Source organism: Lepus europaeus, chromosome 6 (genome assembly GCF_033115175.1).
Source record: "Lepus europaeus isolate LE1 chromosome 6, mLepTim1.pri, whole genome shotgun sequence".
NCBI lineage: Eukaryota > Metazoa > Chordata > Mammalia > Lagomorpha > Leporidae > Lepus > Lepus europaeus.
The window spans coordinates 103,391,494-103,417,536 of record NC_084832.1 but is presented as its reverse complement, the minus strand read 5'-3'; the positions used below and the strand labels follow the sequence as shown (position 1 = coordinate 103,417,536).

The window sequence follows — 26,043 nt, the reverse complement described above, 5'->3', positions numbered from 1 at the left end:
GGGCAGTAAGATCGAGCGAGGAGCCCAAGAGCGAGCGCGCAGCCCGAGAGCTCGAGCCGCCTCCGCCGCGAGACCCCAGCCCGGCCGCCGCCGCGCCACGAGATCCGCACCGGCCTCCCAGAGCGAGCCCGGCCGCCGCGACCACCAGCCGCGCTAACCGCCGCCCAACCGCCACCGAGGTGCCCGCAGAGAGCAGAGCAGGCGGCATGAGCGAGGCGGGCGAGGCCACCACCACCACCACCACCACCACCACCACTACCACCACCACCACCAACCTCCCGCAGGCTCCGGCGGAGGCGGCCGCCGCGGCCCCCCAGGACCCCGCGCCCAAGAGCCCGGCGGGCAGCGGCGCGCCCCAGGCCGCGGCGCCAGCGCCCGCCGCCCTGGTCGCAGGAAACCCCGGCGGGGACGCGGCCCCCGCAGCCACGGGCACCGCGGCCCCCGCCTCTTCAGCCACCGCCGGCGGCGAGGACGCGGAGAAAAAAGTTCTCGGTGAGTCAGGCCCGGCGTGGCAAGGGCTGCTGCGAGGCGGACGGGCGCGTGTGGGCAGCTCGGCTGCATTTCCCACGGGGCCCAGGGCTCTCCTCCCCGCCCCGCCAGCCGGAGGGGCTCGGATCCCCCAGTGCCAGGCGCGCCGCCTCCCGCCGAGGGGCGCTGCCAGGTGAGCGCGCTGCGCCCTGCGCGCCCCTGGCCCCCCGCGCGCCTCCCCGCTGGTCCTGGGGCGGGCGAGTTGGAGTCGTGACTTGTGCCACCCAGGCAGGCGCCGTAAGTAGGTGGGGGAGTGCCAGGGTTTGGGAGAGGGGGCGCGGGGTAGGGATGGATGTGGATGTAGGGCAGAGACGGACACGTGGGCCCGGGACTTTGGAGTCCCGGCTTTGGATCTGGGTGAGCGGAAGGATTCCCCATGCCAGGAGTAAGGAGAGAGATGGAGACTGGGAGGGAGAGGTGGCCGGGCCTCTGGCCGAGCAGGCTCAGGTGTCCGTCCCCGGCGCCCTTGCTCTTGGGCTTGGGAAAGGCGCCATGCTGCTGCCGGCCGCATGCCGGCGTGGACGTGTTGCAATCCCGCCCGGGAAGCTCTGGTCCCGGCCCTGCGGCCGCCTCCCCCGCGCTGTGCGCCCTGCTGCGCCGAGCCTGGCCGTGCCCTCTTGGGGACGCACGTGGTGAAGCAGCTGGGAAAAAAAAAATTGCTCAGAAGTTGGGACGTACCGATGGAGACGCGGCCGCCTTGGGCCTTGTGGCTCCGGGAGGGCAGCGGGAAGAGGAGGTATGAGGATTTGGGGGCCGGGGCCGGTTGAGGGTTTGCGTGGTGGCAGTTGGTTTTGTCCTGGACGTGGGCGCGCTCCTCTTACTCTGGCAGTGGTTGAGGGGAGGCCTCAGAAGAGGCAAGTGCAAAGCCAGCGGGTGGTGCGTGCTTGCGCGTCCCCGAGGGTGTGTGCTGGCATCCTTGACTCTTGGGAACCAGGATGCAGGATATGTCTGAGAAGTTTGCAGTGGTTTTCTGGGGGGTGGGGTGGGGGGGTGGGAGACGTGTTTGTCTGACCTCCCTGAGCCCTGCTTACTCTGTTAGCAAGAAAGTTGAGGGAATGATGTGGAAAAAAAAAAAAAAGCGTGAAACGAGCCAATATTCCCCACTGAGAGGCCCTGTTCTTGTTTATCCAAGGCTTCGCCTCGCTCCCAGCCAAAGCTGCTAACGGGAACCTGTGTCTGTTAAGAAGCAAGGTAGCCCTTTCTTGGCAGGCCTACCGGCCGCTTAAATCTAGCGAATATTGTGTTGTGATCTTGTTTCCAGCAAGTGTTTCTTGGAACACTTCCTGTGCAAACCGTCTGAGAGGTAACCTTGTGTTAGCCAGAGCGGTGTCAGGGTGCATTTTGAATGACACCTCATTTCTGAACAAAGGAACATTTTGAAGTTTTCCACTGGATCCTTGCAGCCTTCTGAGATAGGGAAAGCCGGTGGTATCATCTTGAGATGAAGGAAACAGATAAAGCAAAGCGCAGGTCAATTTGCTCAATCACCAACTGCTGTTAAGCCTCTGCCAGGTCTCTGGCGATGAGTCGGATGTCTTTCATCTTCCCACCACGGCCTCCAACTCTAAAAGGAGGGGCAGCCTCCTACATGACACCTCAAGGAGGTTCATCTCCAGCCGGTGTGTTCTGCCATCTCCTGCCCTTTGCCAGACAGACCACATGGATGCCTAAAATGTGCTCACAGTGCTGCTGAAATGGATATCTGCTCTGGGAGACTCTCATTCCAGTGTTTTTTTTTTTTTTTTTCTTGCAGATAGGCCTGAGCGTCAGCGTGTAGCACACAGGCCAAGGAAAATACTTAAGGGAACTAGAACTTGACTTCTGATGAACATTATAGAAACTTTGTGGTTTGCCTCTGTCCCCACTTTCCCCATTTGTGTATGGGAAAGGGGTTTGTGGTTTTAAAGCAACAAGTGCGAATGCATTGGCCGCAGGACTTCTTGGATGTATTTGCGGAATTAGGAATTTTCCTTCAAGTGCAGTGGGGAATAAAGCTAGCCATCAGCTGGGATTGCAGCTGGACTTGAGAATCACTCCTGGTCTCTCCTCCTCCCTGCTCCTAGTGCTGCCTTTCCTGGCAAGGTGGCTCTTCCAAACAGTGCTACGCATTAAAAACAGTTTCTATTTTTATATGTTTCTAGGTCATTAAAAGCATGTGAATTATTTTTAAAAGTACCCCTTGTCTGTTGTCATTTGCATCTAAAACATCAGCCTTCTTTTCCCTCCTCTGCCCTGCTGGCTCTGATCAGAAGGGCCTCTAACTTAAGGCTCTGGGTGGTTTGAAAGTTCCACTGCAGAGATCTTGTTTGGAATTAAGAATTAGACAGTGCTTGGTCAACGTGGACAAATGGCTGTGCTTGAAGGCATAAAGAAGTTTTTAAATGAAGAGAAGTAAAATACTTCCCAAGTCTATCAGTTTAGCAAAAGTCAGGGCTAGCCCTGCCCACAGTAGAGCAAGTCTAATTACTATTTTAGTTTTGAATTTGAAAACCAAAGCTATGGAAATGATAAACTGTGTATTTCATAGAGAGACAGCAGAGATTAATGTTAATTGTCATTTCTGTTCTCTGCTAAACTTTCCCCCCAAGGTAATCTGTTGTCACATTTCCTGTTTCATTGAGTCTTAATAATTTCTTTATGAATTTGCCCAATTTAGACAGAGGTATGTTCCTAAAGGTACTGAATTTGAAATTCACGTTTGAGTCCAAGGTTAGTATTTGAAATAGTTGATATAAACAGAGATCTACAAAGTACAGGTTACTTGGAAGTTTACTTGGAAGTTACAATGTGTTTAGATTCCCTCCTCCCCCTCCCCCAAGGAATTCTTTTGAAATCTGGCATTGTAAGACGTGGCCCTGCTCCTGTCAGAGAGTGGAGCCAATACCCAAATTTAAAGAGGAGGACTGTGTGGAAAATGCTCAATTTGATTCCCACCAACTGCAGAGTGGGGTGAACAGTGACGCAGAGGCCCCAGTTCGTCCCTGTGGCTTGACAAGACCTGTTACATCATGTCTCAGAGTGGCAAATACACCACTGGATTGAGGCCCCCATCTGGCAACTAGACAAGTTACTTTTTGTCTTTGTAGATTGCCTATTAACAAGGTGCTACTGTGTTGCTCATTAAAGTTTGCCTAATATTTCAAAGTGTGAAAGTGATGTGTTAAAGTCCTTCATCTACCTACACTCTCTCCTTGTGGCCCTTCTTACACTAATAAAACTTTTCTGGGTTGACACTGGGAGCATTCAGCAGTGGTTTCCCCTTTCAATTACTACAGAATGTATAAACTTATGACTGTTTCTTATCTTATGACTTAAAAGTTTAAGAAGGAATAAAGTTTTCTGAAAAGCGTTTCCTTATGACATCTCGCTCTGTTTTCTTTTCTTGATATATTTTGGGATTAAACTTGCAGTGGTTTCCTTAGGTACAGTCTCCGCTTTGTTTAATGTTGTTATCAAGACCTTAGTGATAATGAGCTTTATCTCCTTGTAGGTCAGATACTAATTTATCTGCTTAATCCTGTTTTAGCCACCAAAGTCCTTGGCACCGTCAAATGGTTCAACGTCAGGAATGGATACGGATTTATAAATCGGTACGTGTGTATGTGTCTCTGTGTGTTTTAACTTTAGACTTACGTCGCAATGCCAGGAGTCATAAATTTCTTACGTGCTTGATTAATGGCTTATATAAATTTTAAGATTTCTAAGCACTGTAAATATTCTCATTTCTCAGCTGCTGGTTGTTAAATGTTTAATTAAAATGCACTCCTAGAATGCTATTAACCAGTTTCATAAAATCTGGTCATTCAAAGGAAGAAAGAGAGAGAGAGAGAATCAGGAGTGGGACAGGCTCAGGATTAAGTGAGCCCCTGTCAGTGACTTTGCAGTTGGAGAAATGGAGTCTTAGACTGGTTAAGCCACTTTGCTGAGGTCACACAACTTAGTGAGTAATGGGGCTGGATCTGTAACGCGGGTCTGGTCCAAGTCCTGTGTAGAAAACTGTAGTGTTTGCTTTGAGCCCTATAGGAATGAGCACAGCAACTGCAGGCTGCCAGGTGTCTCGGATGGGGATGTTTTCACATGGTAGCCTTGTTTGCTTTGCTCCCCCTTCCCCTCCTTCCTCATCTGTTTTGGTGGAGTAGGGGTGGGAGGGTTAGGGTGGGGTGGCAGGAGGGAGCTGTTTTAAGTTTCAGTGTAAGGGGAGCCTAGCTCCCAGCTGTGCCCTGTCCTTTTCACTGTCTTGCTTTGCTTTTGCTGGGAGGAAAATGTAGGGCTCTGATTACAGACCACGTGGCTTAGAAAGAGAGGAGAGGAAGGGGATGTTTTCTGTGTGTCCAGTCTGTGTGTTTGGATCTGAGCGCTGGGGTAATGGGGAAGGAGGGGGGTGTCTGGTGGAGTTTGACCTTCTTGGGAAGGATCCATTGTAGGAGCCTGAACTGAGTTGAGAGGATAAACAAAAATGTTATGTTGTGCTTTTGGGATCTTGGCATCTACATTCCTATCCCAGGCTCTCCACACACCTGGTACCTTTAATTGTGAGTGTTTTGTCTCCCCACAGAAATGACACCAAAGAAGATGTTTTTGTACATCAGGTAAGAGGGACTGTAAATGTTGACATGGCCTGTGTGAGGAGGGGTGTCTGTAGTCTGTGGTTCCTTTCCCAGAAGTAAGTCTTGTCAGTTGCTACTGTGCTGTCAGCTGCTTCTGAGGTTTGTTTTGTTGTGAGCTCAATCCCATATTTTTAGGTTGGCACATAAACTCTCCTGTCCATTGTGTCACCTGTTCTCAGACAGTTTTATTTTTGCAGTTGAATGAAGTAATATTCGGTTGACCACTTCCTAATTTTTTACAGCCATTGAATCCTTAGCAAAAAAACTGAAAGAAAAAAGGAAAGAAAATTCTGTTTCCATGCTGGCACCCTGTTCTACTGACAGTGCGGTTCCTCCTCTGTCTTTTGCCTGGCTGGGTATTGGTTATGACCCCTCTGTCAGAACAGCTCTAACGCACAAGAGAAGATAGTGGTTCAGGTGTGTGCAACCAGGGGTTGAGAAGACTTCCGCCTGCCAGAACAGTCCTCACTCCTGTAAAAATGAGGTCTGATTAGCACATGCCCGGGTAGACCCACATCCCCTTAGATTGGAAGAAAATACAGAAAATGGAAATAAAGAAAATACATTTTTGGAAAACGTGAGTTTTTCTGTGCAGGTGCCTCAGTCTTTGTTAACATTATCAGCTGAGGATGCCACTTTTATTATTTATCCTGGGCTTGATTTACAAAATAGGCTAAGGAGAAAGAACGCCTGTCAGTTCTGTTCTTTCTGTATATTTGGTTTTCAGTGAATTATCTGAAATAGGTGGGTACTTCAAAAAAGTTTGTGGACGATGTGATTACAGATAAATTTACCTTGGTGCTCCAACTTTTGAAATCCGTGCATCATTCATTCACAACACATTTTTCCATGCACTTGCTGAAGACCCCTTTGTGCATAGATTTCAAAATTTGGAGCCCCAGAATAAACATGAGAGTCCATTTTCCACCAGGTATTCCAGGTGCCCCCTGTGTGTGATCACACCACAGCAGCTAACAAGGAAGGTGTAGCGGCAGAGCCTGATGCCAGCATGTGTGCCTGCCATGTTCCCTGTCAAGCACCTAAGTTTTCTGTGGTTTCACTTCCTGTCTTTAGGCTCCTGTGTGTCGGCTTGGGTTGGGGTGTGGGTTCTGGAGATAGTGACATCTAAAAAGATACTCTTCAGTTGTGGTAGAAACCACAGCCTTTCTATTTCTGATGGGCTGGGCTGACCTCAGTCAGTGGTACCTACATAATTTGAGCAGATCCTTTTGTTCAGATACAGCAGCTTTGAAAGTCCCAGCACGCTGGAAGGAAGCCTTGCTTCTCACACCTGGAGGTGAATAGACCTCCTGGGGTGAGGACTGTGTTGAGGGGCTGCTAGTGTGAAGGACCTCCCAAGTTTCTGTACTGGTGGCTGAGCTGTGATTAGCCTGTGTATATATGACCTGATTCCAGCCCCCATGAGGCCCAGTGGTGAGTCACCTCAATGTGTTGAGGCCTGCCCAGTTTAACAGGAAAAAAGAGAAGGAGCCGGCAGGGAGGGGCTGTTTTTGGAATAGCTGAGTGTTGGAGCTGCGTGCGCATATATCCTGTCCTGAACTGCCTTTTTTTTTCCTCCTTGGGTGAGGTCTCCGCTCCATTGGCTCACTGTTTGTTGTTTCTCTCTTTTTTTTTTTCCTTCCTCCCTCCTACTCAGAGTAGAGGAAGGGCTGGATTACACATGCCTAATCGCTTTATAAAATAAGGTTGACCTAGTTCCACAGAAACTCAGAGCCCCTTTAGCCATTTGGAGTGTACCAGCCAAAGAAATGGAAACTTGTTGCAAGAATTATTCTTTCTCTTCCACCGATTGAAAAAGGGAGAGGCCCGTTCATAAGCAGATGTTGAAGCATTAGCAAGGAAACAGGCAGGGATTCATTGACAGCTGGCTGGTTTGCAGGGGGAATGTTGACTAAATATATGCATCCAGTCTAGGGATATAAATCCCCCTCTTCTCCCTCCTCATCCCCAGATTCTTTGTGTTCTCTCAGAGCAGTCACCTAAGTGTCAGCTTTGTGGTTTTTTTCATCCATTAAATGAGAATGAGAGGGAGAGGCCAGATTGTCACTAACATGTTTTGGTTCCTAAGATAATTTTGCTCATTCTGTCAGAAATATTTATTGCCTTGGCTTTAAAAAAAAAAAAAAAGATTTATTTATTTATTTGAAAGTCAGAGTTACACAGAGAGAGGATAGGCAGAAGGAGAGAGAAGTCTTCCACCCGATGGTTCACTTCCCAGATGACCACAACAATTGGAGTTGTGCCGATCCAAAGCCAGGAGCCAGGAGCTTCTTCCGGGTCTCCCACATGGGTGCAGGGACTCAAGGACATAGGCCATCTTCTACTGCTTTCCCAGGCCATAGCAGAGAGATGGATCAGAAGTACAGCAGCCGGCTCTTGAACCGGTGTCCATATGGGATGCCAACACTTCAGGCCAGGGCATTAACCCACTGTGCCACAGCGCCGGCCCCATCTCTTGGCTTTTTTTTTTTTTTTTTAATTCTGTTTTTGTATTCTTTATCATCACGCTTCTTTTTAAAAAGTGTCTTTTGAAGTTAGCAGCTGACGGTTTCTCTTGTTCACTCAAACCTCTGAACCTAACATGTATGTTTGTTGTGCGTGTGTAAAAATCTCCTGACGGCATTTCTCTCCCTTCTGATGAAACTACAATCTGAGCCTGAAATGCAGAAAGATTTGAGGCATCTAATAAATCCAGGACATTATGAAGTGATCGAGATGTAACAGAAGTGTGTGGTAACTACCCACGATTCTGTGTAATCCACTTAGTAGGATGTGTTTTGTTGTCTTTTTTTTTTTTTTTTTAAGATTTATTTATTTATTTGAAAGTCGGAGCTACATAGACAGAGGAGAGGCAGAGAGAGAGAGAGAGAGAGAGAGAGAGGTCTTCCATCCGATGGTTCTCTCCCCAATTGGCTCAACAGCTGGAGCTGCGCTGATCCGAAGCCAGGAGCCAGGAGCTTCTTCCAGGTCTCCCACGTGGGTGCAGGGGCCCAAGGACTTGGGCCATCTTCTATTGCTTTCCCAGGTCATAGCAGAGAGCTGGATTGGAAGTAGAGCAGTTGGGACTAGAACCGATGCCCATATGGAATGCCGGCACTTCAGGCCAGGGCATTAACCTGCTATGCCACAGCACTGGCACCAAGCAGGATGTGTTTTGAAGAATAACGTGAATCAATGAAGACATGTGTGTGGCAGACAACTGTTCTAATGATCAAGACACCTGCATCCCATACCAGACTGCCTGGGTTCCACGGCCAGATCCCTCTCCTGACTCCAGCTCCCTGCTAATGCAGACCCTGGGAGGCAGCAGTGATGGCTCAGATGATTGGGTTCCTGCCACCCATGTGGGAAGCTCAGATCGAGTTTCTGGATCCTGGCCCCACCTTGGCCATTGCCTCCATTTGGGGACTGAACCAGCAGATGGGCACTCTCTCTTTAAAAACGTCATGTGGAATGTGATTTTTATAGCGTTTCTGTTTGTTTTATCATTTGGGAGATCTAAGTCAGTGAGAGAATGATAATTTGTAAAAGCAACAGTAGGTCAGTTTCTTCAAGCTCATTCTAATAACTTGAATGAAGTCTGTGGGTGATGTATTGAAATACGCATGAAGTACAATTTTCTGTCCTCAACAGACTGCCATCAAGAAGAACAACCCACGGAAGTACCTGCGCAGTGTAGGTGACGGCGAGACCGTGGAGTTTGATGTGGTGGAAGGAGAGAAGGTGAGCAGAAGCTGTGTTGTTCCCTGGAGGGAGAGCCTTTTACAGATTGATTTGTGATATGTGTATATATTGAAGCATTATTCTACCCACTTACCCACATGAAAATAAGAACCCTAAGTCTGTTTCAAGGAAATTATTGGAGATCTACAGAGGTATAAAGACTGTGTCACTAAACCAAGGAATCTTTCTATTGCTAGTAGTACAGCAGAAGTGTCACTCCCAAAAACTCAGTGCTGGACATGAGTGGGTCCACGCATAGGGATGCACCTTGTACCTCTCGGGGCTACATAAGTTTCAAAGTATCCTAGGAAGATAACAGTGTCTCGATTTGCTTTCATTGAGGAATACTGATCTCAAATCACTTCTATTTTTACAATTGTGTTAGATCCACTGTTTCTTTAAAGAGATACCTACTGCTGTTGAATTTGGCGTATCCTGACAAGACAGCAAAGCTTAAGCTGTGTGAGCAAGCAAGCCACATACATTCAAACCAGGACAACAGCAGGCATCTTCCCTTTGTTAAAACTCGGGTCTGTTTTTGAGATTACAGCAGGAATCCGTACTAGGTCCTGCCAGTCTTCTGCTCTAGCCCAAGGCTAGCTCTGTGTGTGTGTGTTTGCTTCTTTTTAATTTTGAAGCCGTCCGTGTTTGTTTCTTTTTCCCAGGGTGCAGAAGCAGCCAATGTGACCGGCCCAGATGGAGTCCCTGTAGAAGGGAGTCGTTACGCAGCTGATCGGCGCCGGTATAGACGTGGCTACTACGGCAGACGCCGTGGACCGCCCCGGAGTGTACGTTGTTGTCCCTGTTCCTCATCAGTGATAGAAAAATGTCTGCTGTCTAAAAATTAAGCATATGTGTTTGGAGCAAATAAATGCCCTGTCTTAGAGACTGGAAAGTTTTCAGTAGAGACACTGTTGATGTCCAGAATTTATCCATAAACACTGGTCTCATTGGAAATTTGCCATCCAGATGTTGTATCAGTGATGGTGTATTTGACTGCCAGTTAGAGGCATTGAATTATGTTGGAACAGGAAGATTCATGTAGAGAGAGCCAACGTTGCCATAGAGGCTCTCTCTGCACTGGGATCCTCCTTTTGGCCAGAATGTCGTCATGTGGCACTGACTGGCAGAGCGGAGTGGGTGACCATCATCAACTTAAAAGTGTCGTCCACTGCTTGGCACCAACACTGTTGACCTGTGAGAAAGTCCATGTTTGGTTGTCAGGAAACAGTATGAATAGCTTGTGAATAGTCAAAAACAACAGCAGCAAAACTGCAGGCTGCAGAAGTATTCAATGACTTACCTCAGTTAGGTAGGTATTTTGTGTAGGGTAGCATTTCCCCTTTATTTCAGAGTGAAGAAACAGTGATTCTGTGGAGTTTCAGAACCTTGGTCCAGTCCCACTGCAGGTGAAGAAGCTCAGAAGCAAGTTTGGCCCTTTCTTGGGAGGCTCAGTTTAAAGAAGTATTTGAACCCAGTCCACGTGCTCATGAGGATCTTGTTAGATTTGAATCAATATTTGACATTTCTAGAATTAAAACCAGGAATTTGCACCATACAGTGAAACTCATGAGCACAGGGTCGTGCTCAGATCCTTCAAAGAAGAACTTCTGGAAAATCTCAGCAGAGCAAAGTTACCTGCAGGCTGAGAATTACTTACCCTTTTTTTAAGTTTTGATAGTTTTTTTTTGTTTTGTTTTGTTTTGTTTTTCTGCTTACTTGAATGCTTTTCCTCTTAATCCCATTTTAGTCATACCCTGCCCAAATTGGCGATACACTCCTCAGGGTAATAGTGAGCTGTGGAAGGGGTAGGGGTAGGAGTGAGCTGCTGTTGCAGTCCACTCCATGGTAGTTTTATTTAGTGATGCTTTTTAAAAGATTTATTTATTTATTTGAAAGTCAGAGTTACAGAGAAGAAGAGGCAGAGGCAGACGGAGTTCTTCCACTACCCAAATGGCCACAGTGGCCAGAGCTGAGCCAGGCCAACACCAGGAGCCTGGAACTCCATCTAGCTCTTCCACATGGGTACAGGGGCCCAAGGACTTGTGCCATCTTCTGCTGACTTTCCAGGCGCATTAGCAGGGAGCTGGATCGGAAGTGGAGCAACAGGGATTCGAACCTGGTGTCTATATGGGATTCCAGCACAGAAGGCAGTGGCTTTACCCTCTGCGCCTCAATTGCTGGCCCCCATGGTAATTCTTTTGAGTTCATCAGATTCACAGAGCTCTAGCTAAACTCAGAAATAAAACTGATGCAGGAAGTTGAAATTTTTCCTTGAAAGCTGAAAATTCTGAAGTCCTGCCCATAAAAGATATTTAGAAGTAAAAATTTCAAAACTTGCCAGGTATATGTTAGTGAAGGTTTGTTTTTTTTGTTTGTTTGTTTGTTTTTTTTTGTTTTTTTTTTTTTTTTTTGTAGTAATATCTGGGTTCTGACAGCATATTGAGAGTATCTTCTGAATAAATATTTTGCCCTGCTGGCACCATGACTAGCGTTGTATACAATTCTTCATCAGAGACAGGGCTGTATAACCTTCAGAGATACAGAAAAACACCCCAAAATAGAAGTTTATCTACTCTCACACTTAATGTTTTGGTTAACCTTTACTATGCAAATAGATTTATGTGATTATGATCATGTCTTGATAAAGGTTTTATGAAAAAAACAGCTTGATTTTTCTGTAGTTAGAGTTGAGGTTTTTCCTGTTTTTGAACTGAGCTGTGCATAGGGACTTGTTCTGGAGAAAAATGTTTAAATAACTTCCTCTCCCACAAAGAAAAGGGGTATTATTGTGATTGTTTTTAATTTGCCTTTGACAACAACAGTTACTCCCCATAATGACTGTCTTTGGTTTTGCATTTCCCCCTTAAAGTGAAGTTTGAAATCATATTCTCTGAGGGACGTTTGGTTGGTTAACTTTTTAAAATATCAAATGGTAACATGTGCTGTAAAGGTGTAAATACAGGAAAAAATGCAAAATGAGGCAGTGATTTCCTTTGATGATAAGGTTTAGATGCTGCCATTGTTAAGACTTTGTACTATTTATTAAAGTACAATCAAAACTTAATTCCTGAACCTTTAAGGAGAGTCGTGCCATAGGTTCATGGTTCCCAAACTTTTTGGTTTTTGGACCTATTTACTGATGGATATGCTTATATTTTATTGAAATGTCTTAAGTTTTTATTTGTGTGTATCAGTATTTATTGCTTCCAAAATTAGTTTTTAAAATTATTTGATTTATAATAACTCCTTATATGTTAACATAAAAAGTGTTTTTAATGAAACAACTAAGCTGAATGAGATGAGTGGTATCACTGTTTGCATTTTTGCAGATGTCTTTGCTGTATGGTGTGATAGCAGATAGCTGGGTTCTCCTATCTGCTTCTGCATTCATCTACTGGGAGACCATAGTCTCTGGCCCCTGAAAGCCTCTACCATATGCTCATAAGGGAACAAGCAGAGACAAGGCAGCATCTTAGCATTATGAGAATATACTGGCTTCGCTGACTTGATGATAACATAAAACACATATGTATATATGTTTTATTTTTTGGCAGTGCCCTGCCTGTGCCCCAGTGGATAATAAATGTTGGTAGACACACATTTGGAGGAGTTAAATGTTACGAGCCTTGTGCATATCCTTTGGGTAGTTAGTCAACTGAGACTCACCAAGTCTCATTAGGAGACTGTTTAATTCATTATAGCTTGGTTGCTCTTGCCTTTCTGCTTCTTGATATTTTATCTGCACGAATCTACTTGAGTCTTAATGTAGTTTATCCCAGGTAATCAAATGATAACCTGGGTTAAATGCATTTTTGTCTGTGTCATAGGATTGTTGCTTTGAGGAGGTTTTTGTTTTGTTTTGTTTTTTTGGTGACACGCATCCTAAATGGTAGTCTTTGGTTCTTTTGCCTGCCGCAACCTCTTCTGAATCTCTGTTTCTTTGCTTCGCTAGTACGCTGGGGAGGAGGAGGAGGAAGGGAGCGGCAGCAGTGAAGGATTTGAGCCCCCTGCCACTGACGGGCAGTTCTCTGGGGCCCGGAATCAGCTGCGCCGCCCCCAGTACCGCCCTCAGTACCGGCAGCGGCGGTTCCCGCCTTACCACGTGGGACAGACCTTTGACCGCCGCTCACGGGTCTTTCCCCATCCCAACAGAATGCAGGTAAAATTGCACCTGGGACTTGTCTTCGGCAGTCCTCACCCTTCCATCCTTCTCTGCCTCCTCTTCCTCCTCCTCCTTCTCCAACACCGGCTGCCGGAAACAAAACCTTGCTTGTGGCCAAGCCGACAGGCCTGCGATCTGCTTTTTCAGAGCAGTCACCCCTGTAACATTTCTAAAGGCACAAGCAGGCGAGCCAGGCTGATAGTAGGGGACCCTAGCGGGTAGGGCGAACGTTCAAGTTTACAGAAGAGTAGAATAAGATAGGGAGACAGATAAGCACGTGGGAAGGCTTGGACGCCGAGTGGGACCAGGCCTGGATTAGCCATCTGCCTCTGCTATTTATTATCGGTGAGGTTGTGAAAAAGCAAATTTTAGAGAGAGCTGTTCCTCCATCCCATGGGGGTATTACTTGCCTGCTCCCTAGGGTTATGACTTTTCAATGCAAAGGATTTGGCATAAAGCCTGAAACGTGAGTAAAATTTATGAAGGACTGGATGTAGGTGAGAGTTTTTTAAGAAAGCCTAAAAGAGAGTGGAGAATGTTGATTCTCCCTTTTTAACTGTGAAGCATTTCTCAGTAGAGCTACTGTGGATTCATTGTGTGCCACGTGAGCCTTCTGCACAAACCTTGCAGTTCCCAAGGAACTTGGAAACTAGGGCCAGGTCATCGCCAGCTGCAGCCTTTTCCTCCTTGCTGTCCTTGGTCAGGTTCCCCACACGCACCCTCCCCCAGCCCCAACATGTTTTGCCTGAACATCGTGTTCAGTCTGTGCTTTGCTGCCTTCTCATATCCCATCCTGCATGACTGTGTTCTTTCTACATTGCTTCCTGTTTTTTTTTTTTCCCCCTTCTACTCTTCAACAGCTGCCCCTGACAAATGTGCTAAAAATAGCAAGTAAGCATACATATATGGAGACAGTGGGTCCGTGAGGCACGGTAGGTTTCATTAAAGCAGTACCCTGAGCTTCTAGGAAATGAGGGCAGGAAAAGTCAGGGAGATTGTAACATGCATTTATTTTTAGCGCTTTAGTAGTGCCTTCCTGAATCGATTATTCTTCTTAGATCGTGTGTGCATGTATGTGTGTATTGTATTTGCTGAGAGTACAACTTTTTTGTAACTTAAAAAAAAAAAAAAAAAAACCTTTTATTTGACTTTCAGAGTTGAAGGTTCAGAGCAAAGTGATTCTTTAGTGTCATGTGGAGCACCAGCTACAGAATTAGTTGAAAACTGATTTTTACCATGTGTGCATATTCTCAGTGGCAACTGCATCTAGTTCTTTGCCCATTCCCCATTCCATATTTGAAGTAAAAATCATCTCAGATCTCCTCATCAATTTTTTTCAGAAACTTTTTAATGCATCCCATAATAAATATTTGGGTGTTCAGTGTCTCAGAAGTCTGTGTTAGAAAACCAACAGCAGCATGTAAAAATTCCTAAAACTTCATTGCATGTAACTAAGCTATTTCAAGATTATCAGATGAAATGTTTTTAAAGATAATAGTTCTTTCATATTTGAAAGTCAAATAGAAGCAGTCACTGAGCTAACACCAACTATTTATAGTCTTTGAAGAAAGAGTTTTATGGTAGAAGAGAGCAAGGGTGTTTGGCATCTACTGAGTGGCAGGTGTTTTAAATCCACCTGTTCAGTCCTTCCCACAGACTTGGGAAATGGGCCGTGGTTTTTGTTGCACATCAAGAGATAGGAGTGTTTTTCATAATGAACAACTCTCACCTAAGGCTGCTTGGGTAGGAAGTGTTAGAAAAAGATTTAAAGTCCTTGTGTCTGCCCACTCACTTCTCCTTTGTTGTTCTAGTAGACTCTCATCCTTTACAGAAGGCAATTGCTCTTTCTGCCTGACGTTTTTTGTGAATCAAAGTTTCTGAGGACAGAGCTGTTTAGCTTGTTCAGGAAACCTAGGAGAAGCTCACATGTTTGAAAGAAGGGGAGGGAGGAAGGGAAGACAAGGGTGAGATCTTAGGGGAAGTGAGGACTGCTGGGTAGACCATGGTAGGAACTGTTGCCCTATTCTAGTACATAGGCTGGTAAAGGGATCTGAAGAGAGACGTGTAGCAGAGTAATGACCTGACTGTCCTGTGGGGACTAGACCACGGGGGCCAACAGTCGCCATAGTTTCTCAGTGGATAGATGATGGTGGGCTAGATTATAGGTTATAATAATACATAGAATCTCTATCATTACAGATTATAGAGTACCAGCAGTGGATGGATGGTGAGAGTTCAGTGGTGAGGTTCAGGGGATGTTTTAAACCCAAATGACACCAGTTGATAATGGAGCAAATGTGTGGTCTGAGGAGTACATTGTAGCTCTGCTTTTTAAAAAGAAATGTGAGAAGATTGAAGAAAGATTGGGTTTGTAGAGAGAAATGAAAATTTCTGGAGGTCTGTTCCCCATATAGAAAATTCATTGTCAAGTAGGCAGAAACTGAAATAAAGCAGAAAGAAGAATACGAGGTAGGGAGTGGCTTGTTTTAGATATGGGGGTTGACAAAGTCTCTGAGGCTCCGTAAGTGATCTTTGAGAACGAAATGAAGTCGAGGGGCCAGTCATGCAGGTATCAGGAAAAGGCATGGATGGCGGAGGATGTGGAACGCACAAGTGGATTGGAGGTGTGACTTGGGCGTCCCAAAACGTATTTAAAGTCAGAACAGGAGGTGGGATTAACTAGAAGATGAATGTGGGTGAAAAAGTAATCCAATAATAATAATTATGTGTAATAACTTATGATCTTATGATTGGGCATTGCAACAATGAAAGATTAGGAAGATGTGGATTGTCTGGCAAAGGGCATTGAGGAGGAGCAGCCAGGAAGAATGCATCACGGGAAGGAAATATGTTAAGTACTCTGGATGAATAGAGGGAGTTAGGCTGAGCATTGATCACCGGGCTTGGCGACTTGGAGGTTGGTGATGATAAAGACAAAAATTTGATTAGAATGAATGTGGAGGATGGCAGGGTAGGGAAGAGGCAATCTTACGCATCCTTTCAGGAGGCATCTGGCAGTGGTCTTGGCAGGGAAGAGAGGTATATGCATCCAGAAAGCAGCTCAAAGAAGTCAGGTAGTAGCTGGAGGGAGGAGCGCAGTCAGGGCAAGGGTTTGGTTTGTTTTTCCCAGTGGTGAGTCTCCCCCATCCTCCTTCACCCCTTACTTGACCAGTTACCTCCACAATCACTGAGTGGCTCTGCTCAGACTAAACACATCATTTTTGCTATGTATACTCACACACGTATGTAGATACATATGTATTAGTTTTGTACTGAATGGAGGGAATGGTAGGTATATACAAGCATATTTATATACATGTGTAGACATACACATACCTTAATAGTATGAAATGTACCTGGCCCCCAGTTTTTTGTTTCTAAATGCCATTTTCCAAATAAAAGAAGCTCCTGTGTAGAAATGGCTGATTTCAGAGCTGGGGACAGAGAAAGTACAATACAAGTTTGGAACATCTTATTGTTCCAGAAGGCAAGGGAAGTACTCCAAGAATGTTGGAGACATGTCAGAAGGACCTGAGCCAGCTCACAGAGGTTCCCATTGGCCAGTAATGATAGCAACAGATTATAACTCATTGAATAAAATAGAAAACCATGAGCCCATACAGACATAAATAAATAAATGGACATACTAAAAAATTTAGCAAGGAACAGGAAATTTACAGACCTTGAAAATAACTTCCTCACAAAGTTCTCATCAGTTACAAAGAAGGAAAGGAGCTAAAGTGGAGGACCCTGGCAGAGGGCACCTTAACCTCTTAGCAAAGCGAATATCGGTAGTGATGGCCCCGCCTAACAGGATGCACTGAGAAGCCTGCAGGGTCACGTCTGTGACTTCCCTACCAAATATAATCACCAGGAAGCACCAAAGGGCCTAAATTGAAGGATAGTTTGCCAAATTACTGGCTTGTAATCTTACATGTCAGGGTCACGAAAGCCAAGTGAAGACTGAAGAACTGTTCCAGACCACAAGAGGTATTACTAAATTCAACGCATGCTCCCAATGAGTCTTTTTGCCATTAAGGGATATTACTGGGATGAAGGGTGAAGCTTGAATGGGGTCTGAGGATTGCATTCAGTGCTTCCAACTTTCCTGTAAGTCTGTGCCTGTTTCATAATGAGAAGTTGAGAAAGATGGGTGCCATTTCTGCATGTTTATGTGCTTGGATGGAAATGATGCAGTAGAGGAGGAACGACAGATTTATACTGAGGGAGAGAAGGGAGGGGGAACTGAGTGTGCTGAAAAGGTCCTGAGAATTAATCCCTGGTTCTGGATATGAGCATGGACCACATACCTAGTGCAATGGGGAAGAAGAAAAATTAATGCAGTTGCAGGTAGGTTGATAGGGATTATGGAAATTCTTGTGCTTTTTTTTTTTTTTTTTTTTTTTGGAGAGGCAGAGTGGACAGTGAGAGAGAGAGACAGAGAGAAAGGTCTTCCTTTGCCGTTGGTTCACCCTCCAATGGCCGCCGCGGCTGGCGTGCTGCGGTCAGCGCACCGCGCTGATCCGATGGCAGGAGCCAGGTGCTTCTCCTGGTCTCCCATGGGGTGCAGGGCCCAAAGACTTGGGCCATCCTCCACTGCACTCCCTGGCCACAGCAGAGAGCTGGCCTGGAAGAGGGGCAACCAGGACAGAATCCGGTGCCCCGACCGGGATTAGAACCCAGTGTGCCGGCACCGCAAGGCAGGGGATTAGCCTGTTGAGCCACGGCGCCCTTTTTTGCATTTTTTTAAGATGTATTTATCTGAAATGCAGAGTTGTAGAAAGTGGAAGAGAGGGAGAGAAAGAGATCTTCCATCTGCTGGATCTTCCATCTGCTGATTCACTCCCCAAACGACCACAATGGCCTGGGCTGGGCCAGGCGAAAGCCAGGAGCTTTGTCTGAGTCTCCCATGTGCCCAGCAGGAGCCTAAGCACTTGTGTCATCCTCCACTGCTTTTGCAAGCCATTAGCAGGGCGCTGGCTCACAAATGGAACAGCCAGGACCCGAACCAGTGCCCCTCTGGAATGTGGGCATCACAGGCAGCAAGCGGCTTAACCCGCTAGGGCCACAAGACTGGCCCCAACTTGTTTCTGTTTTAGTGAAATATAGAAGATAGTATTTGGCTCTGAGGAGGAAGAAAGGATTTGGGTTTTGGGAAAAGGACAGAAAATTGAGATATGACTGTAAAGAATTATAGAGTTTTTAAAATTATTATTTAAGAGAGAGAGAGAGAGAGAGAGAGAGAGAGAGAGATATCTCCCATCTTGATGGTTCTCTTCCCAAATGGTCAACAGCACCTAGTGATTGGCCAGGCTGAAGCCAAGAGCCAGAAGCTCAGTCTGGGTCTCCCATTTGGGTGGCAGAGACCCAACTACTTGAGCCATCACCAGCTGCCTCCCGAAGTGCACATTAGCAGGAAGCTGGACCCCAAAAAACAGAACAGGAACTCAAACCTAGGCACTGTGATACGGAGTGCAGGCATCCCAAGTGGCATTTTAACTGCCATACCAAACTCTGACTCTTAGTGTTTTTCAATTGTTCTTTCTTTCCCTTGAAGTCATACAGTGTTAATTTATAGCTTAAAATAAATTTATCATCAAGAAGATAGACTCTGTTTTCTTGAAATATTATACTTAACATATGCAGATAACAGGGGAAAACTAAAGGGAAGAAGTCAGAGGGGACAATGCGGTTAAGATTTGGATGCTACGCCGTTGTGAGGTGTGAGAGAATCCTTGTAGAAATTGGCAGTGGTATTGAAGGGATCCCTCTTGGAGGGTTCAATGGGTTTGGGTTTGAAATGACTGACCAGGTCTCATTGCTCAAATGTGATATCTCCTACACCCTGTGCCTGGCACTTACTTCCAGCCCTCCTTGCCCCCTGCAGGCTGGTGAGATCGGAGAGATGAAGGATGGCATCCCGGAGGGAGCACAACTTCCAGGACCGGTTCATCGAAATCCCACATACCGCCCGAGATACCGCAGGTATGGCACAATTTCCCCTCGCTGAGGACCAGTGCAAGACTTGTGAGTGATGCTAGCGTGGAGGAGTGCACAGTGGGTCTGCTGGGGATTTATAAAGTCATCCTAAGATGTGGCTGCTTTGACTGCGTGCCAGAGATTTCAGAGATTTGGAGCACTCTTCAGTGTATGTCACATTGCCCCCTAAATAACAACCAGACTGCTTAGGTATCCCTAAAGCAAACTGTTTGAGTTCTATTAACTTTCATGCAATTTAAATTAATACTGAATTTTTATTACATGAGATAAGTAGAAAGTAGCTGATGGGCGTTCCAATGGTAGTAATGGTACAAATGGAGGAAAAAATTGGATTGTCAGAGGGTACTGGGATACTGACTATTTTCATAACTGAGGCAGACCAACGCAGGAGTTTAACCAGGCTATAGAGCAAATTGCACATAATTAAATCACCACTCTGTAATTTAGTGGTGTACAAGGAGTCTTCAAAAAGTCTTCAAAAATTTCATGAAAAATACATATTATGAAAAAACTATATACATAGTTTTTTTTTTTAAATTAAACTTTTATTTAATGAATATAAATTTCCAAAGTACAGCTTATGGGTTACAATGGCTTCCCCCTCCCAAAACTTCCCTCCCACCCGCAACCCTCCCCTTTCCCGCTCCCTCTCCCCTTCCAATCACATCATGATTCATTTTCAATTCTCTTTATATACAAAAGATCAGTTTAGTATATATTAGGTAACGATTTCAACAGTTTGCCGCCATATAGCAACACATAGTGAAAAAAAAAATACTGTTGGAGTACTAGTTATAGCATTAAATAAGAGTGTACAGCACATTAAAGACAGAGATCCTACATAATATTTTTTTTTAATTAATTAATTTTCTATGCCATTTCCAATTTAACACCAGGGTTTTTTTGTTTTTTTTTTTTTTCATTTTCAATTATCTTTATATACAGAAGATCGATTCAGTATATAATTAGTAAAGATCACATCAGTTTGTACCCACGCAGAAACACAAAGTGTAAAAATACTGTTTCAGTACTAGTTATAGCATCACTGCACATTAGATAACACATTAAGGACAGATCCCACATGAGTGTTTTCAATCAATTTATCTTGTAATTCCCTTTTTCCATATTCTTTTTAAAGTATTCTCATATGTCCTTGGGATAACTACTGGTTCGCTAAGCTGCAGTCACCAGATGTGCCAACTGGACACATTTAAGAAATACACTGTAGCTGCCCATAGTTGTAAAATGTACTAAATGCATCTAGGAAGACTAATGATAGCTGCTATAGTGAGCCTCACTAAGTAGTAGATATTGTTACTACTGTTGATGCTAACATTAGTGAAGCATCACTATGCATTTGTGCTTCATCCCTTGTGATGACTGAATTAAGGTAGACTTGCTAAGATCTTTTTGAAGCTTTGTATATGATAAGTCTTGACTGTTCTTTACCTTATCCTTTAAATAAATGGAGAAAGTAGAACTTCGGGATGACGTTTATACTGCCTTCAGATTTGTGGATATGGCTTTATGAAAGGAGAATAAACAGGTTAAATTAGGAAAGGCTATTAGGTGTAATCTCTAATGATTGATTACTACAGATAAGGTAAATGAGACCTCGTAGCCAGCGCCACGGCTCAATAGGCTAATCCTCCGCCTGCGGCGCCGGCACACCGGGTTCTAGACCTGGTCAGGGTGCCAGACTCTGTCCCAGTTGCCCCTCTTCCAGTCCAGCTCTCTGCTGTGGCCTGGGAGTGCAGTGGAGGATGGCCCAAGTCCTTAGGCCCTGCACCCCATGGGAGACCAGGAGAAGCACCTGGCTCCTGGCTTCGGATCAGCACGGTGCACCGGCCGCAGCGGCCATTGGAGGGTGAACCAACCGTAAAGGAAGACCTTTCTCTCTCTCTCACTGTCTACTCTGCCTGTAAAAAAAAAAGAAAAGAAAAGAGACCTCATAGAAATGTTCTAATGAAAAAAAGGAGATAGTAGTAGTGTATATGTGTATCCCAGCTCTGTCAATTCTTAGCTATGTGATCTTGGAAAATCATAGTTGACGTATTTTGAACTATAAACCATTGCTGCCATATGGTTTGATCAAATACTTACCATATGTATATTTTTTTTTGCAATAATGCTAATTCACAGAATTAACAGTGCAGTTAAAAATTTAATGTGAATAGACTGTGACATACAGTAATATTTTTTTCTCATGTTTAATACCCAGTCTTCCCTAGAGTGGCCACAGAGGGCAGATACAAAACCACTTTTCTTTTCCTTGGTGCCTGTCAGAGTGCCTGATAGTAACAGCGTGTGTTCAGTGTATGTTTGTTCACTACAAGTAGTGCTCATATGAAAAGGCCAACTGGTGAAAAAACAAGTTTTTGTTTTGTTTTTAACCAAACCTTTGTTCCATTTGCTGCCTTGGTCTTTGAATAAATCTAGCAATACTTACTGATCATTAGACTTTAAAATAGACCAAGCTCTATTTCCTTGAGAAAGCCCCATCCTACTCACTTGTCCTCTGCTTCAGGGGACCGCCTCGCCCGCGACCCGCCCCAGCTGTCGGAGAGGCTGAAGACAAAGAGAATCAACAAGCAGCCAATGGTCCAAACCAGCCGTCTGCTCGCCGTGGGTACCGGCGTCCATACAACTACCGACGACGCCCCCGTCCTCCCAATGCTCCTTCACAAGATGGCAAAGAGGTAGGTCTGGCCATTCGGGAGGGTGGGGAGAGGATGGTATCAGATCATCCTTGATCACATGGATCGAGTGCTCTATGTTCCATGATAACCTGACACAACAAATAACCTCATTTTGCTCAAGATCCATGACTGAGGGGTCTTTAAAAAGTTTGTGGGAAAACTCTGTATAAATTTAAAATATATTTTTGCACCAAAATAAATTTATCTTTTAATTGCATTTTGCCATGAACTTGAAAGAATATTATTTTATACAGTTCTTTTTAAATATTTTAAAGTTTTGTTGTTGTTGCTGTTGTTGTTGAGAGAGAAAGAGATAAAGAGCTCACATCTGTTGGCTTACTCTTTAAATGGCCACAACAACTGGAACCAGTCAGGGGCCAAAGCCAGGATCCCTTAAATCAATTCAGGTCTCCCACGTGGGTGTCAAGAACCCAGGTACTTGAACCATCACCACTGCTTCCCAGGGTCTGCATTAGCAAGAAGCTTAAGTCAGGAGCTACGATGAGTGCCAAAGCCAGTGTTGATCTTGGACGCAGAAGACTTGTAGCTTATAAGCACCCACCCCTCCACAAACTATTTGGAATAACCTTGTTTAGAGCAAAAATTTGAATTCTGCAAATTAACACTCTCTAGACGAATTACCCTTACTAAAGGGGATTTGGAGCTAAAACATTTAGGGCTCTCCAGCTAAAATGCCAGCATTTAAAGACAGAAAGTGGTCTTGAAGCATGGGCAGATAGCAGTTGTATCTCGCAGACTTTATGGAGAATAGCAGTATGTATTTGCCACTTGGAAGCCATTCTTCAGGGCTACTAATTTTTTGACTTGTACATAAAGTAGTTGAAGTTTTGCGTGGTGATTTTTTTCCTTCATGGTTAGGAAAATTCACACGTGTAAGAACTTTGGTCAGGCTGGTGCCGTGGCACAGCTGGTAAAGCCAGCATCTGTGATGCCGGCATCCCATATGGGCGCCCGTTCGAGTCCCGGCTGCTCCCTTCCGATTCAGCTCCCTGATAATGAACCTGGGAAAGCAATGGAAGATGGCGGAAGATGGCCCAATTCCTTGGACCCCTGCACCCATGTGGAAGACCTGGAGGAAGCTACTGGCTTTGGCCTGGCCTCCCCCTGGCTATTGTGGCCATTTGGAGGAGTGAACCAGTGGATAGAAGATTTCTGTCTCTCCTCTCTCTCTCTTTCTCTAACTCTGACTTTCAAATAAATAAAATAACTTTTTTTAAAAAAAGAGTTATTTTATTTACTTGAAAGATAGTTACAGAGAGAGGTAGAGACAGAGAGAGAGAGAGGTCTTCCATCCGCTGGTTCACTCCCCAGATGGCTGCAATGGCTGGAGCTGTGCCGATCTGAAGCCAGGAGTCAGGAACTTCCTCTGGGTCTCCCACATGTGCGCAGGGGTCCAAGGACTTGGGCCATCTTCCACTGTTTTCCCAGGCCATAGCAGAGAGCTGGATCAGAAGAGGAGCATCCGGGACTAGAACCGGCACTTAACCCACTGTGCCACAGCGCCGACCCCAAAATAACTCTTTAAAAAAAAAAAAAAAAAAAAAAGACCTTTGGTCATGAACTTTCCATGGTCATCTGAATCAATTGATTTCTGACTTGGGGCTTGATTTTGTGTTTCAGACCAAGGCAGGTGAAGCACCAACTGAGAACCCTGCTCCAGTGACCGAGCAGAGCAGTGCTGAGTGACACCAGGCTCCCCAGGCACCTTCACCATCACCAGGGTAAGAGCTTGGGGCAGGCTGCTCTTGACGTGATGGTTTCTTGAAATTGCCAGCGGTACGGCCTAATCTAACTAGTTCTGCGAATCATCTCTGTGCTGACCCCTTGTATCCGTTGAGATGCTGGGGGGAAAGCAGTTTTGCTGGGTAAATGTCTCTGGGATTGACCTTACTTTGATAAACTTCCGTAGCCCCTGGTGTTAACCCAGAGGAGACTTTTATCTCAAAAATACAGTGGAGTGCTGCTTGTTTTTCCTGTGAGAACCTAGGTTAATCCTGTGGCAGATGGGCAATATAATGTGTAAGAGCCAGGCTCTATTACATGTTCTCCCTTTCTGGGTTATCCACTGCCTCAGCAGTGTCTGCTACTGGTGTAGTGGGATTGCTGACTGCACTTAACCTTGGGGTTGTTGCAAGCATCTGGTGAAGTAGCAGGTCGGAAGTCCTTAGCACAGGACATGGTAAAGGATAACCTTGGGAATAGAGGTCGCTTGCTGTTTCTGTCATTGTTGTTTCTTCCTCCCTATTTTCTGCCTTGTTAAAATCTTGGAAATTTAATTTATGTGGGTCAAAATATATCTCGAAAGACCAACCCAGTTATGCACCAAGTCGTAGAGTATTTTCATGCCATAGTTGGTTGTGTAATCTCTGTGATATTTTTCAAAAAAAAAAAAAAGTGAAAATTTCATAAATAAAGCTTTGCAATTATTATTATTATACATTTTAATGTCATTTGCTTTTGTTTGTAATGATTTGGCATTTAAATCAACTTTTCACTTCCTAGACATTTGCTATGCTGATGACATTTTATTTTATCGTTGAGTAACAAGCAGGGACAATTTATCCTAGAAATAAACTCCCTATTCAAGTTTGTAGGAGCTGACTTAGAGGTATATGTCACACCATTTAAAAGTGGTTCTAGCCTTTTACTGAGTAGCTTGAACTTCCCATGGTCATTATCTGAATCAGTTATTTCTAAATATTATTTCTAGGTACTATTTCTAAAAAAATGAAAATTTAAGGGAAAAATAATTTCTCCTATATATAATCTGTCTGGTGTTGGGGAAGTAGTTAAATAATTGTGGTTTATGTTGTAGCCATTAAAATATTTGATTAGGAAGAGTTATTGATGTTACAGTGGTATATATTTGACAAAGCCTCATTATGGTAATTTCCTCTTATATAATTTTATAGTTTTTGCTCTTATATACCAGCTTTTCTGATTTGTAAACATTATTGAAAATTTAGCAGTTACCATTACACTAATAAATAGTTTACAGATCTGTACAAGGTATATGCATTTTGCTTAAAGCTTTTGAAATTTTGATTATTGTATTACATGCACAACAGATAACTTGATTTCCTATTTTTTAACTCTTTGTCATTGAAAAAGTTTGATTTTAATTTTTTCCAGGTGACCTAAAGAATTAATGACCATTTAAAAATAAAATGAAGCAAAAAGCAAACCATGACCTTAAACCAACACCAAAGAAACATCTAAGCAATAAAGTGGACAACTAACCAAGATTTGGACATTTGAATGTTTACAATTTTACTCTTTTAAGAAACTAACAACTGCAGATGGAAGATGTCAGCCAGTGTTCCCAGCAAGCTGAGACCCTGGGAATACCTGCACAACAGATAAGAGAGCAACCTCCCCAGTTTCAGCAACCACTAGGTTTCTATTTTGTTCCTGGTTTTTACTGTTTTGGTAATATGAATTGAAAGAAGAAATATACCACATGGGGAGAACCCCCAACCAAAGAAATCTGAAATATATAGTAAATGCTTTTTTTTCCTTTTTTGTTCATTTTGGATGCTGGTGCTAATCTTCCACGTGTCGTGATTTAAAAAGAAATTTTATGCCCTTATTTATTTCTAGGATGAGGGGAGGATAACATTTTTGCTTTCTTATGTGACTCTTTTAAAAACGTGCAGTAAGATGTTCCTCAAAAATAAAATTTTTACCCTTCAAAGGAAAAAATGTGTAACCAGAGCATATTTTTGTATCCTACCATACTTTATCTTTTCTCCCCCACTTCATTCACTTACCTTGTTGAATGGTGTATTCAAAGCCACATTTAAAGGTGAATTCCTTTTAATAAATGTGAATATGTGAGTTTGAGATAATAGAAAACTGTGTTTGGAAAAGTATACAACTAAGAATTAACAAGTTCGTATCTGTGTTGGGTAGTAGGTGTGAGTTGAGTAGACTTGATGGCCTATTTAGGTTGAAAGTTCAGATTCAGTGTTTTTGTTTTTGTTTTTTTAAAAAAAAGATTTATTAATTTGGAAGGCAGAATTATATATATAGAGAGAGATCTTCCATCCTCTGGTGTACTTCCCACATGGCTGTGACAGCCAGGGCTGGGCCAGACTGAGGCCAAAGCCTAGCACTCATCTGGGTCTCTCAAAGTGGGTGACAGGGGCAGAAGCATTTGGGCCATCTTCTGCCGCTTTCCCAGTGGAGCGGAGCGGCCAGCACATGAGCCGGCGCCCATATGAGATGCTGGCTTCATAAGCTGCAGCTTAATTCACTGCACCACAGCACCAGCCCCAGT

General features: G+C 44.4%; 1 protein-coding gene across 2 annotated transcripts; it reads left to right on the top strand.

The window, feature by feature from the left end:
- YBX3 (Y-box binding protein 3) lies at positions 1-25,466 on the top strand. Of its 2 annotated transcripts, XM_062194828.1 has the most exons (10): positions 1-492; positions 4,055-4,118; positions 5,084-5,117; positions 8,790-8,879; positions 9,545-9,667; positions 12,835-13,041; positions 18,932-19,029; positions 21,572-21,743; positions 23,385-23,485; positions 24,897-25,466. In XM_062194828.1, exons 1-9 carry the CDS (start codon positions 207-209, stop codon positions 23,448-23,450), a joined length of 1,140 nt encoding a protein of 379 aa, XP_062050812.1. In that variant the 5' UTR covers positions 1-206; the 3' UTR covers positions 23,451-23,485; positions 24,897-25,466. The 2 variants fall into 2 exon arrangements, with proteins under 2 accessions (XP_062050812.1, XP_062050813.1); XM_062194829.1 differs by lacking the exon at positions 12,835-13,041 and having other exon boundaries at positions 4-492.
- Positions 25,467-26,043: the final 577 nt, after the last annotated feature.